General features: G+C 37.5%; 1 protein-coding gene across 1 annotated transcript in view; it reads right to left on the bottom strand.

Annotated features, from left to right (window-relative positions):
• Positions 1–2326: 2326 nt before the first annotated feature.
• NAPB (NSF attachment protein beta) overlaps positions 2327–13495 on the bottom strand; it is a 51564-nt gene continuing 40395 nt past the window's right edge. The window contains exons 8-11 of the mRNA XM_054572896.1: positions 7804–7908; positions 6962–7030; positions 6540–6590; positions 2327–5571 (exon numbers count right to left, since the gene is read on the bottom strand). Coding sequence (XP_054428871.1) covers positions 5461–5571; positions 6540–6590; positions 6962–7030; positions 7804–7908 — 336 coding nt within the window. The 3' untranslated portion in view covers positions 2327–5460. The remainder of the gene's footprint in view (positions 5572–6539; positions 6591–6961; positions 7031–7803; positions 7909–13495) is intronic.

The raw sequence follows: 13495 nt of genomic DNA, 5'->3' as shown, positions 1-13495 counted from the left end.
TCTAAGAGAAAGAACTTATCCATAAGTTCCAGGATGATGACAGCTACATCATTCCAGAAACTAATGAGGGAAAACTTTCTTCTTATGTGCTTATTTTGTTGGAGTTTGTAACATGTTACATACTATACATACTATAAGGTATGTTTTAGGTGCTGATAACATGTTTCACACCTGCTCTTAAAGAATAGCAGTATTGAACTAGTTCAAATTCAATTATGACAATATATCCTAGTTGTGTTACAGAACAAGAACTAGTGACTGTCACACAGCCATTGTATTCTTGGTAACAGAATGAACCCGTCCAACTGATAATACTGTTTCATGGAGTAAAGTCATTTTAATGAGAAGGAATTTAAATAATAGATTATTTTGTTACCTACTAGATGAATTTTTGTCTTGAATTTGTTTCTTTAGAAATTCTACCAAAAAAATTGTTTAATGTGTTAATAAACGTTTGCTTTGTAAAAGTTTTACAAATTGTAATGTTTTCTTCCCATTATTAAAATTTAGGCTTTGTAGATTGAAACAAGTATAATTTCCTTAATTTCATGGATAATGAAGTTTAAAATCAAGATTATAGTCCTAGGAGTAATCTCTTTATTTAGAACTGTGTGGACTGGACATTTATTCTTTAGAAGTAAAAGGCTTGTTGATAAGTAATACTAACCTGTTTGTATAGAAGTAACCTGTGCAGCTGGCGGTGTGGAGTGTGTAAGCACACTGGTTTCTTCAATGTCACATTTAAGTTTGCATCATAAAGATTTCTCCAATATATCTAGTTCTTTGCTTCCTGAGAGGGTAAAGCTGCCTCTAAGAATAGAAAAACCTGGAAACCCTGTGGAAGACTCATCACTGAGGGATTTGCGGGGCATCTCTCCCTATTTCTCTTAATCCAAGTACAGTCTCCCTGAGTGAAGCAAGCTATTGTATCACTATGTCAGTCCAGGATTGGAAAAGTGCCCTTGGTGCTGGCAGTGCTTCTCCTAGAGCCTCAGGATAGGCAATTAAGGGAGTGATTCAGTGTCTCAGCCACAGCATTGAAAATAGTCCAAACTCCAAAGATCTCTGCTGGCTGTTTACCAAAACTTTTGTTTTACAGTTTGGGAAAAATGGATCATGTGGTGGGAGAAGACCTTTACTAGAGGTAATTTTTACAGAAATGTGGTTTTGCTGTAGAATCAGATGACAATCTAAACCAACAGATTTGAGTATGAGTTATGATTTAATTCTAACGTGTTAAATTTATACCTTGTCACACAGGGAGATTTTTTGAGACCAAATGAATGATTATCCCTTTAATTAAACTGACAGTATGAAACTTGAAGTAACAATATTATTTCAGTAGGGGGAAGGCACCTGTACAAAGGACCATTTGCTCACATGTACCTAAATGGGGGCAGGTATGACTTAGCAAGCTACAAACACATGGGATCACCTAGCATGTCACCCAGTCAAGCAACAGAAACCACCCACTTACCTTTGCCAATGTGGACAGGACTCTTACCAAGACTGGCAAAACCTGGTTTTTAAACCACCATGTTGGCTCCTTTTTGTTAGGAAATAATGATTCTGAGATAAACTAAACCTTGAATGATCAACAACTTCTCAGAATTTCTAGGTTGGGATGACCTGTTCTACATTCTCCCGCCCCCGCCTCCCTCTGGCCAAAATTTGCTTTGAATTACCAATTTTAAGTTGTGAATATGCTCAATGACCTGAACACTGCTCTTAGGATGAGCTGACCCATACTACCACCCTCCATGGCACCCTCTTCCTCTGTAGAACTTGTAGCCCAAGTGGCCATTGGACCTGACCTTCCCCAGAAGTACATGCTAACCCTGTACAGACATCTGCAAGTTCAATGTATGCCCACACTGCCAACAGGGTTGAGTGGCTTCAGGGTTCCCTCTTCCTCCCTTCCTCTCCCCTCCCCCACCTAACAGTTTTCTATGGACCAATCCCCCCTCAACTTTGCAAGTCCAAAGGATGCAAGCAATATTCCTTATTGGGGCAACAGAAATGGATGAGACTGTGAGGGTTACAGAGTCAATGTGCAAATTTAGCAGACTAACAGCAGACTATAACCAGGCTTGCTTTCATAAACCCTCAGCTTGCAAAACCATTACAGTGCCCTGAATTTCCAAGAAGTAATAGAGATTTTAGCATAGTCAAACTCATGTTTCAAAGGATATTCAAATAGGCTAGAGAATATTAATGCTTATTGCCTTAAATTGAATAGGAATAAGTTCAAGAAAGGAAGCTACTTGTGATCCGTGTAAATTTAGGTAGAAAAGACCTGTCAAAATATTACTCATAATTTCCACTTTATTTACTGTACAGGTTCACATAAAACATACATACTCTTTTCTGCTAAAGTAGATTCATGGTTAGTTTTCATAATACAATCCTCTACCTGAGCATGAGAGAGGAAAACACCACAGGGACCAACTCAGAACTTCACAGGCAGGAACCTGCTAGCATACCACAGGTGGTGGCTCACAGGCAGCAATGCTGTGCTGGCAAACTCTCCAAAGAAAGCCACAAAGGTCTGCGTTTGGATATTTTAAATGCACAGTATCAAAGGAAAAAATAAATGTACACACTTTGGTTATAGTGACACCATTACAACAGTCACCACTGTGCAAAATACTTTTTTCAAATCATTACATTAAAAAGGAACTCACACGAGCTATAAAAATGTTGCCACAAAATGTAAAGCTTTCCTGTAAGAAATGTTAACTGACTTTGAACTAACCCCAGATTTGCTAAAATACAAGAACTGCAACATTAACAGTCATCATATTTTGTTCATGAATAACATCCTATAACATCCTATAAATCCTGAGAACCCTCCTTCAGTTTCTGAGTCATGGTACTACCCTATGTTCAACAATGGAACATTTCAAGGAAGATGTTTGGATACTATTAATGGGACTTTTCTCCTCTCATTTTCTTTTCACCTTCTAGCAGGTCTGTTCTAGTCAGTACACTTATTTTTACCATTTCGTGTGAAATATTAAAAGAATTCTGGACTCAGATGCTGATCTCACTGTTCATTTCAAAACAGATAACAAGATCTCTGACAAAACGAAATGTTGCCAACATTATTTTTAAAAACCATACCTTTTTTTCAGATGGGTTTATTAGAGGATCATGATAAAAGATAAACGGAATTGTGTTAAAAGAAAGCATTTGGTTTTTACTTTAAGTGATCAGGCCAGGAAGTTCTTTTAACAAGTGGAAACAAACCTTCTAGGCTAGTGCTAAAAGAAGCATGCTGGCTGGCTAGGATTTAAATGCCCTCCAGATGGCACAGACTTATGGCCAGAGTACACGGGCTACAAAAACTCCCCATGCCCCACTTTCAACAGAGGTGCATTTAGAAAAAAACTTTTACAAAGCGCATTTGGATGGTTGTGAAACAGATTAGGTAAAGCAACAGCAACCCACTTTTCTCTCTCTATATTCACAAGAGGTTCCAACAGGAAATAAAAAATTACCAAACGATCTTCATTCCAAATTATACTATCAGTGACAGCCAGCTTTCTTTTAAGAATTCGTTACTTCTGAAGGGAAAAAAAAATCCTCATCAGATTCCAGGGCCCAATGCCAGAGTGTCCATGCCTTCTGGTCCATTCCCTCTGCCCTCAGCTGATCTTCCTCTCCATCAGTCCACCTCGTGTACAACATTACTCCACAACTACAGCCAGAGAATCCTCACAGCCACCTCAGAAAGAGCCTCCACAATCTGGCCTCAGCTGGTCCTTTCAACTTTCTTCTCTGCTACTTTTCCTTTCATCCCAGATTAACCTATTCACCATTCCCAAACCTTCCTTCCCACTGTGCCCTTTGGGCACACCCACTCCACTTCCGGTTAACAAAGCCTACTAGCAATCACAGTTGAGGGCCAACCAAAAATGAAAACATCAGCCCTGACCAATGTAGCTCGGTTGGTTGGGTGTCATCCCTCAAAGTGAAAGGTCACTGGTTCAGTACCCAGTTAGGGCACATGGCTGGGTTGCATGTTCAGTCCCTGGACGGGGCATGAACGAGAGGCAGCCGATCGATGTTTCTCACCTTCTCTCCCCCTCCCTTTCCCTCTCTAAAATGAAACAAAATCTTAAGAACACACACACACACACACACACACAAAAACACAAATGAAAACATCACTTAAATACCAATTACTATAACATAAGATGGGGAATTTCATTACTTGTCACTAATGAAAGCAGCACAATTGAGAAATAAACATAGGCTATCTCTGGCAACAAATGCACATTAAACATAAATCATTTAAGCCTAAAAATATGCATATAGGAGATTCAAGAAACAAGGCCATGTCTAAAATACAATGTTAGCATGTAACATGTGATCAAGTTCATAAATCAATAGAGCACATGCTATTTAAACAAAAGGATAGAGTTCAAACACAGAAGATAATACAATTCCATCAACTAAGAGGAAAATCAAGTCCCCTCAGAAGCTAGTTGGAGGTATATAATAAACCTCTGTATCATGTTTACCCTACCTAACCCATAAGATTTAATAAATGGATAAATTACTGAAACACTTTCTCAATGAGGATGTACACATGACTGTGGCATAAAGGATCCCATCTCAATGGAAAAGAGTATGAACATGAAAAAACAGGTACGTGCCCATTACAATGCCTTTATGTGAATAAAAAGAAAGGGATTTTTACCCCAGCTAAAAGCAGAAACTGTCTAAGAAAAGGAAAAATTCTGTTTCTCACAGAGTTTATATATTTGTGAGGGTGTGCCTGTGTATATAAATACACAGCAGTCAAACCGACCTTGACATTCTCACACGCACAAGCAAGCACTGCCAGGAAGTTCCCTTTTTTCACAATGTGACACAGGCAGACCCCAGCTGTTCTGAATTTTAACATGCATGTTAGCATAGGGAACAATATCAAAAGCAAAGAAACTGGTCATTAGCAACATCAAAAGAATCACAAGATAACAACAATAAAACATTTCTAACAAAGTCATAAACTTATTGCTAACAGCCACCCTAAACTAAAGGCATACTCTTAGAGACTATATCCAGATGCAGATTTACAGAGAATATGCAAAGCATCAATTAGAACAATTGGGTTGGGTACTCAAGTTCAAGAAAAAGAACAGAAAAATATGTGGCAAAATTAAACATGGGTTCTGCAAATATTAAATAATAAGAAAATTGTGAAGTAGGTCTCAGAAAACTCTGGGGACTCTGGCAAGCATGAAATAGCCCATCATACCCACAGTATGCACAGGAGTTTCTTACTCATCCACTTAACAATGACACAAACACAGCAAACTTGAAAATCACACACATCATTTGGCTCATGTGCAACAAAATTATGCCATTAAATGGGCATCCCATAAAGATCACTTGGCCCTAAGAGGAAACTAAGGAGAAGTTAACTGCATGCCACAAAGACTTTTAATTGTTTCACTTTAGGTCTCCATCTCCTTCTCCATCCCCTTGGATGGACTTTTTGATACGAAGCAACATGGTAGTAAGCCACTGATCCAAGCGAGATATTGAGTCAAATTCCTTCACCTAGTTTAAGGTTAGAGGAATAGGAATTAGTCCATTGAAATACAATCAAAACAAAACAACAGCTGTTTAAACATATATAGTGATAATCTACCAACTTTCTTCATTTAAAATTATTCATTCCAGTTCCTAACTTTCTTCATTAAAATTTGTTTATTTTTTCATTATCCTCTGTCTATTTTGATGGAGCTATTGATAAGTTTCTATGCCTTTTATATTGCTGTGTATGCTAACTTGTGATGACAAAAATTTCTAACAGCCTTTATAACTGGAAGAAGAGCACATTTCATGTGACAGAGGAAATCAGACCATGTATAAGACTTAGAAGGGAACATGGAAAAATAACGGTGATCCAGTATTCACTGGATATACAAAAGCAGAATACCTTTAACTCATTTCAACACACTAGTAAAAGAAAGACATTTCAATAGAATGAAAATAGTTTTGTAGCAAAAGTTAAATGGGAAAACATTTCTTTCCACTATTGCTTCAAAGTCATGATGAATATATTAATGGCGGATACTGAGAAACTTTTGATTCTAAACATGAGAGCAAAAGATAGGAAAACAGAAGACTGATGAATATAAAGAAAAAAATTTACATTTATTTTATTCCAGGAATATAGCAAACTTTCACTGCTTTGTTTTTATATTTTAAATTGCGTTTAACTGATTTTATTTTACACTTATTTATGGAGCAGATTATTTTCAAAAGAAAACATTCAAAACAGAAAATTTTAACACTGTGTGTTTTTTTTCTTGAATTTGTCTCACAACTAAATTCACCATGGCTAATGAAACTCTATAATTGTATAGGTGTGTAGAATATATAAAACATGACCTCTGGAAAACAGAAGTTCAGTATAGCAGAATAATAAAATAAATATTCAGCATTTACACAATGAAAAGAAAAAGAAGTTTCTGTAACTTAAACCTTCAAAGAATGTACTTTATCACAAAGACATAACTTACTGCTTCAGTGTAAGCTTCACTGTTCTGTTCCTCATGAGCTTCTAGAAGTTTCTGATAACATAAACATGAAAAATTTAGTTTGGTAGGCTAGGAAGTTCCATTTATGAATAAAGATATTTTAAATACAGAAACAACCTTAGTATCACATTAACTGATATTGCCAAATACTTTACAAAATTGGAGAAATATTCAAGTATAAATACAGAATTGCCCAAGTCATGGATCTGGTATTTGTGTTAACATTTCAGAATTGCTTGCTTCAGAACTCAATGCTATGTCCCTGACTCTTAGTTGCATTTGAAACCTATTATGCAAAAGCAGGAAAGATTCTTCAGCAGACTTCACAAAATGAGAACTTCACTTTATACACAGTTCCACCTGACAGCAAAAGCTTTTTTCTTCAAAGTTCTAACATTACTTACTTTCAATAATTTACATTCTCTTGAATCAGTAAATGCTGGAAACATTTCCTCATATTTCTCAAGAGCAAGCTGAGAGAGAAAAACCACTTATTAATATTTGACTCTCTAAACCAGGAAACAAAGCTTTGAACATTCTATTAACTTCAATAAGACTCATCTACATCTTATTAGGTGTGTAAGAAGTGTGGTGGTAAATTCAACATCAGAATTAACACAGGAATCCTATTTATCTGATTTTCAATTTCAGTTAAGAATGAGATAATTTACTGAAAACTCAGACCAGTGTCTGTTGGAATCCATTAAATGGAGTTCATCTTCAACACTGTTCTGAGTCCCCCCAAAAATCACTTAGGCCATTCTTCAAGGCTTGAAGGAAGAATGCTTTTCCTTTTAGTGGTTTTAATGTTGCTCTTCCACCTCCAACTAAAAACAACAAGATTACTCAACTCTCTACCTCTTGTCTCAGCTTTCACTTAGCTTTTTACTTTCTCACAATCCCCATTCCAATTCCATTTCTAAGTTTTTCAAAAAGGAAGGCATTCTACTTTTATTCTCTCCCCCTTAGCTCCCTAATTTCTTCAAGGCAAAACTACTGAAGGAAATGTGGCTACCAGGGAACTTGAAGGGAACAGCTTAGGCACATGTTACAAGATCACAGCTGGGACACATACATCATTATTATTTTTTTTTTTAAATGTACTCAGTTTAGTCTTGCAACTAACGAATATCACCCAAAGGAAGTGATATCAGAACAACACAATACCTGAGTAAGGTATTGAGTGAGGCCTTCTCTCATGGGTAATGTGTATCAGAAAATTAGTACTGAAGAACTGACTCCTTACCTTGGCATTCAACTCATCGACTATGAAGTGACAGAGAGCTGCTTTAAAGAAGTAATCCTTTGCACTATACTTCAACAGAGGATTATCCATGGTGTTTGCTCCAACCTAGGCACAGAAAACGGAGTCAAATTTAAAAGGTTTGGCTTCTTTTTCTTTTTTCCTTTTTAATTTTTAAGTTTAATTTATTGAGTTCCTTTTTTCTTTCTGCTGCATAGTATGCCACTGTGTAAATGTGTCAGTTTTTTGATCCACTCATTTACTAATGGGCACTTAGGCTGTTTCCAGAACCTGACTATTATAAATAATACTGCTATTGGGGTACATAGATTCTTTTGAATTAGTGATTCAGGATTCTTAGGGTATAATCCCAGCAGTGGGATCACTGGATCAAAAGGCAGTTCCATCTTTAGTTTTTTGAGGAAATACTGTTTTCCACAGCTGCCACAACAGTCTGCATTCCCACCAATAGGGCACTAGGGTTCCCTTTTCCCCACATGCTTGCCAGCACTTATTGTTTGCTGATCTGTTTATGATGGCAATTCTGACCAGTGTGAAATGGCATCTCACTGTAGGCTAAAAAGAATAATTTAATCTACTGAGGTGACATTGACTAATAAAACCATACAAGTTTCAAATGTACAACTCAATAAAACATCATCTGCATACTTCATCGTGAGCTAACCACCCAAAGTCAAGTCTCCTTCTATCCCCATTTATCCCCATTTTCACTTCCCCCACCCTCCTTTCCCTCTGGCTATCAGCCTACTGTAGTCCATGTCTATGTGTCATAAATATATATTATTTTTTTAAGAGGTTTGGTTTCTTATATTAGGCATGCTGATTCTCATCTACTGCCATAAGAAAATACTTCTGTATCTTACGTTAGTTTAGCTAGGAAATACATTCTTTTAATATAGTATCATGAACTAGAAAATTTTACTAGAAAAATATTTAATAAAGTGTTGACCTGTTAAAAATGGCTCAAAAGACTTCCACTTGCAGAAAGATGGAACAGACATACTTTGCTCTGTCTTTCCCAAGTACAACTGAAAGCCCCAATTATTTTCTATAAAACAAATCTAAGACTGAAAGGTGAAGAGAAAACTACAGGCTGACAGGGACCCTGAGACACAAAGGAAAACATGACAGTGAATCTCCTGGGTTTTCTTTTTCATTCATATACCCTTGACTTTTTATAGAGAAAGCTAGCCACCTATAAAAGCCATTAGATGCAAAAGAAGGAAGGAAGAGGAAGGGAGAGGAGGAGAGGGGAGGGGAGGAGGGAGGGAAGGAAGGAAGGAAGAAGATTCACAAAAGTCTGCTGTCTCTAGCCAAAAAGACTAGCAAAGAGGCAGATTAGCAAGACAGAAAATGTTAATAACTGCTCACTACAGCCAAACACCACAAGAAAACTGTGGCCCTACCCCCACTCACATTATCAAAGGTCAAGGAGGAAACTAAGACGTCCATATTTTCCAGAATACAAAGAGGAGCTCAACATTCCTGCCAAGGTGGCTTCAGAGAAAGCCATAAAGGTAGCCAGGCCTCCATCCCTGCCAGCTAGTAATAAGCCCACCCTCTAACCCTGTCACTGAGGCAGTGGAAACCACATGAGGAACCTGGTTCCACCTCCATCCAGCAGGAACCAGATGTTCTCACCTCCCAGCTGGTTTCAGAAGAGGCCTAGTGGAGGGTTAAGATTTCACCATGACCTAGCAGTAGCAAGGACAACCCCAGGATAGAGGTAGCGGAGGGCAAACAGGAGCTGGAACAAAATGAGGGCCTATACCCAGATGTCAATGGAGGCCAGTGGGGAGCCTCAACTTCTACCTCCACCTGGCAGTAATGAGGTAACACACTCTTCCCCAACCAGAGCAGTGTCACAGAAAACCAGCTACAGAGAAGGTTTAAGTAATATCCAGTCTCATAAAATAATGTGAAAATGCCCAGTATTCAATTGAAACTGACTCACCATACCACCCCCTCAAAATAAGAAAAATCTTAAACTGAATGAAAAAAGACAACCCGTAGATGACAGCTCTGAGATGGAAGAAATATTAGAATTACCTAACAATGGTTTTGAGGGAACCTTCAGAAAAATGTTTCAAAATAGCAATACAAAAACACTTGAAAATTAAAAAAAAAAAAAAAAAAAAAAGGAAAGAAACATCAACCAAGTAAAAGAAATCCACAGCAAAAAAAATCCCAGAACACATAAAGAACCAAAAAGAAATTTTAGAACTGAAAAATACAAAATCCACATAAAAAGTGGATGGGCTCAACAGCAGGGACAGAGGAAAGAATCAACAAACTGACGACAGAATACAGAACATTAGAAATTACTTACTCTAAACAACATAGAGAAGACTAACTGAAAAAATTAAGTAAATAGAGCAAAGGGAGCTATGCAAGTAACATTGGGGTCCTCTGAGTCTTGGAAGGGGAAAAAGCAGCTAAAACCACACTTGAAGAAATAATGGCTAAAAACATCCAAATTTAGCAAGAAACAAAAGCCTACAGATTCAAGAAGTTTAGTGAAACCCAAACAGGATAAGAGCAAAGCTATCCATGCCAAGGCACATAAACTTCTGAAAACTCAAGAAAAAGAAAAACAAGTGAAAGCAGTCAGAGAAAAACATCCCTTTACTTACAGGACAAAAGCAACGTGAATGACAGCCAACTTTCTCATCAGCAACCACAAAGGGCATACATGGACCTTTTTCATGCACTAAAACAAACAAATCATCAACCCAGAATTGTATACCCATGAAAAACATGCTTCAGGAATGAAAAGGAAATCAAAACATTCACAGATGAAGGAAAACAAGAGGAGTATGTTGTCAATAGACCTATCCTAAAAGAATGGCAAAAGGGCATTCTTTAAACCGACAGGAAACAATAAAAGAAGAAATCTCAAATCATCAGGGAGGAAGAACACAGCAAACAAAATCTGGGTGGATACAATGAACTTTTCTTCTTTTAAGATTTCTAAATTATATTTGATGGTTGAAGCAAAAATTGTAATACTAACTAATGTGGTTCTAAAAGTATGTAAAGAAAATAAGACAATTATACACAGAAGCGAGAGAGAGTAAAAAGAGTGTAAAAAGATAAGATTTCTATATTTTACTAGAACTGACAAAATGAGGATAACATTAGCCTATGATAAGTTATATAAATATAATAGCTACGGCAATCACTAAAAAAGCCATTCAAAGATACATTCAAAAACACTACAGATAAGTCACTCACTGGAAAGCAGGAAAACAAAAAACACAGAAATGGAAAACATATAAAATGTAAAATGTAAGCCCTAATAGAGCAATAATTACAATAAATGTGGTCAAAAAACGCCAAATGACAAAGTAAATTAAAAAGCATGACTTAACAACATGCTGTCCATAAGACACTCACTTCACAGCCCTGTCTGGTGTGGCTCAGTGGATTGAACGCCGGCCTGCGAACTAAAGGGTTTCTAGTTTGATTCCCAGTGTAGGGCTCATGCCTGGGTTGCAGGCCAGGTCCCCAGCAGAGGACTCACAAAATGCAACCACACACTGATGTTTCTTTCCATCTCTTTCTCCCTCTCTTCCCCTTTCTAAAAATAAATAAATAAAATCTTTAAAAAAAAAAAAAAAGACACTTTAATGACATACAGAGATTGAAAGAAAAAGAGTACAAAAAAGTATAAGTAAACATTAATCAAAAGAAAGCAGGAGAGGCCATATTATTATCAGAAAAGTAGACTTCAGAGTAAAGAAAACTATCAGAGACTAACATTATACAGGGTGGGCAGAAGTAGGCTTACAATGGTGAGTACACAAAACACAGAATTTATTCTTGTATTATTATGTATTAACTACTGTATTATTTTCCATATGAACTGTAAACCTACTTTTGCACCACCCTGTAAAATGATAAAAGGGTCAATCCACCAAGAAGACACAGCAATTCTAAATATCGATGCAAGCAACAAAGTTGCAAGATATGTGAAGCAAAAACTGATAGAAATGAGAAATAGACAAACCCATAATTTGTTGGGAACCGTCCCGCCTGGTTTCAGGAACTGTAGCTTTGCCGACAGGCGAGATGGCCCCATGGCTGGAGCTGAGCAAGGAGGCTTTGGGAAAATAGGCCACTGGGGAGAAAAAACCTGTCCCCCTGCCTCCCTCACATCACCCTGCTTGGCCCCAGAAGATGGCTGGTTAGTCAGTGATGGGTAAGACCCTTCGATGACAGGAGCAACCTAAGACAGGCACAGTTGCACAGGGGCCATCAGGGAAGGACTTGGGAGACACAGAGAAGGAGCAAAAGACCCTCACCCCTCGGTTTTGTCATGGTCAGAGTCCTCATTCTATCTGAAAGAAGTCTCCTTATCTCTTGGCTGCTCTACTCCACCAGCCTGGATCAGGCTTGAAACAATACTAAAGGTAGATACAGCCCTAAACTGGATGACGTGCCAATGGGGACAATTAGGCCTAGAAAAGGAATGCATTAAATCCTATGAAACTTACTTTGCTAAGAATGCCCTCGAGTTAATGAGTACTGATATTTGGGGTCAAGCATAGAATGTGATCAGTTTCCCATGTGATCAGTTTCCCAGGTTTCAGGGTTGAATGGGCACCACTCTGTCTACCAGACCCTGCCCTGAAGCAAATCTTTGTGTGTTTTCAATTGTTATCTAGGATCTCTGTTTTCTGTAAACATAGCCTTTTGACATTGATTGATGAGCTTTGCATTCAGGCTGTATATCATTCTCAATAAAAGCCACTTAAAGAGAAGGGCTGGGGCATTCTCCACTAGAGGGAATTACCATCCCCTTTTCCTGGCAGACAGAGAAGTGTCTGGAATGACTTATTTTCCTCCATCCGCGGTGACCCAGAGGGACTCCGCAGGAATAGGGTACACCCATTATCTGGCACCCAATGAGGAGCCCCCCTATATCTGATGGACTTGAACTTCAGAGAACTTTGTAGGCCGAGTCTCCCTTAATAATTATAGTTGGAGACATCAACATTCCAAGCTGAACAATGGATATATATAGAAAGAAAACTGACAAATATATAGAACTCAACACCACCACCAACCAAAAGTATCTAATTAACATTCATAGAATGTCACCCAGGAGAGCAGAACTACAGAACATATGCCAAGAAAGACCATATTGTGGGCTATAAAGCCAAATGCAACAAATTTATCGAAAGTGAAATCTTAGTGTTCTCCAGAAACAATGGAGTCAAATAGAAGTCAGCAACAGAAAGATAACAGGAAAATCTCAAACACTTGAAAATTAAACAAAACCCATGGATATCAATAAATCCAATGAAATGAATTTTAAAAAACAGACCAATGTAACAGAATTGTGAATCACCCCAAAAGTGCTAACAGGGAAATTGATAGCACTAAAATTGCATGCACACAAAGAGGAAAATCATTAAGCCAAGTTCCCACTTTAACTTGCTACCAAAAAAGCAAAATAAATCCAAAAAACCTGGGAGAATGGAATTAATAAAGGTAACCATGACAACCAATAATTGAAAAACAGGAAAAAAATACAGAAAATAACTGAATTCTACCAAGTGTTTAATGAATGAACGCTAATCTTTCACAAACTCTTCCAAAAAAAATAATAACAAGCAAAAAATGGGAATTATTTTAAAAAATAAGAAGAAATGAGAGTACTTCCCAACTC

This window comes from Pteronotus mesoamericanus, unplaced genomic scaffold (genome assembly GCF_021234165.1).
Source record: "Pteronotus mesoamericanus isolate MK-2021 breed Mesoamerican mustached bat unplaced genomic scaffold, CSHL_Meso_final contig_245, whole genome shotgun sequence".
Lineage (NCBI taxonomy): Eukaryota > Metazoa > Chordata > Mammalia > Chiroptera > Mormoopidae > Pteronotus > Pteronotus mesoamericanus.
Note: the sequence above shows the minus strand (reverse complement) of the source record. Positions and strands in the feature narration are given on the sequence as shown.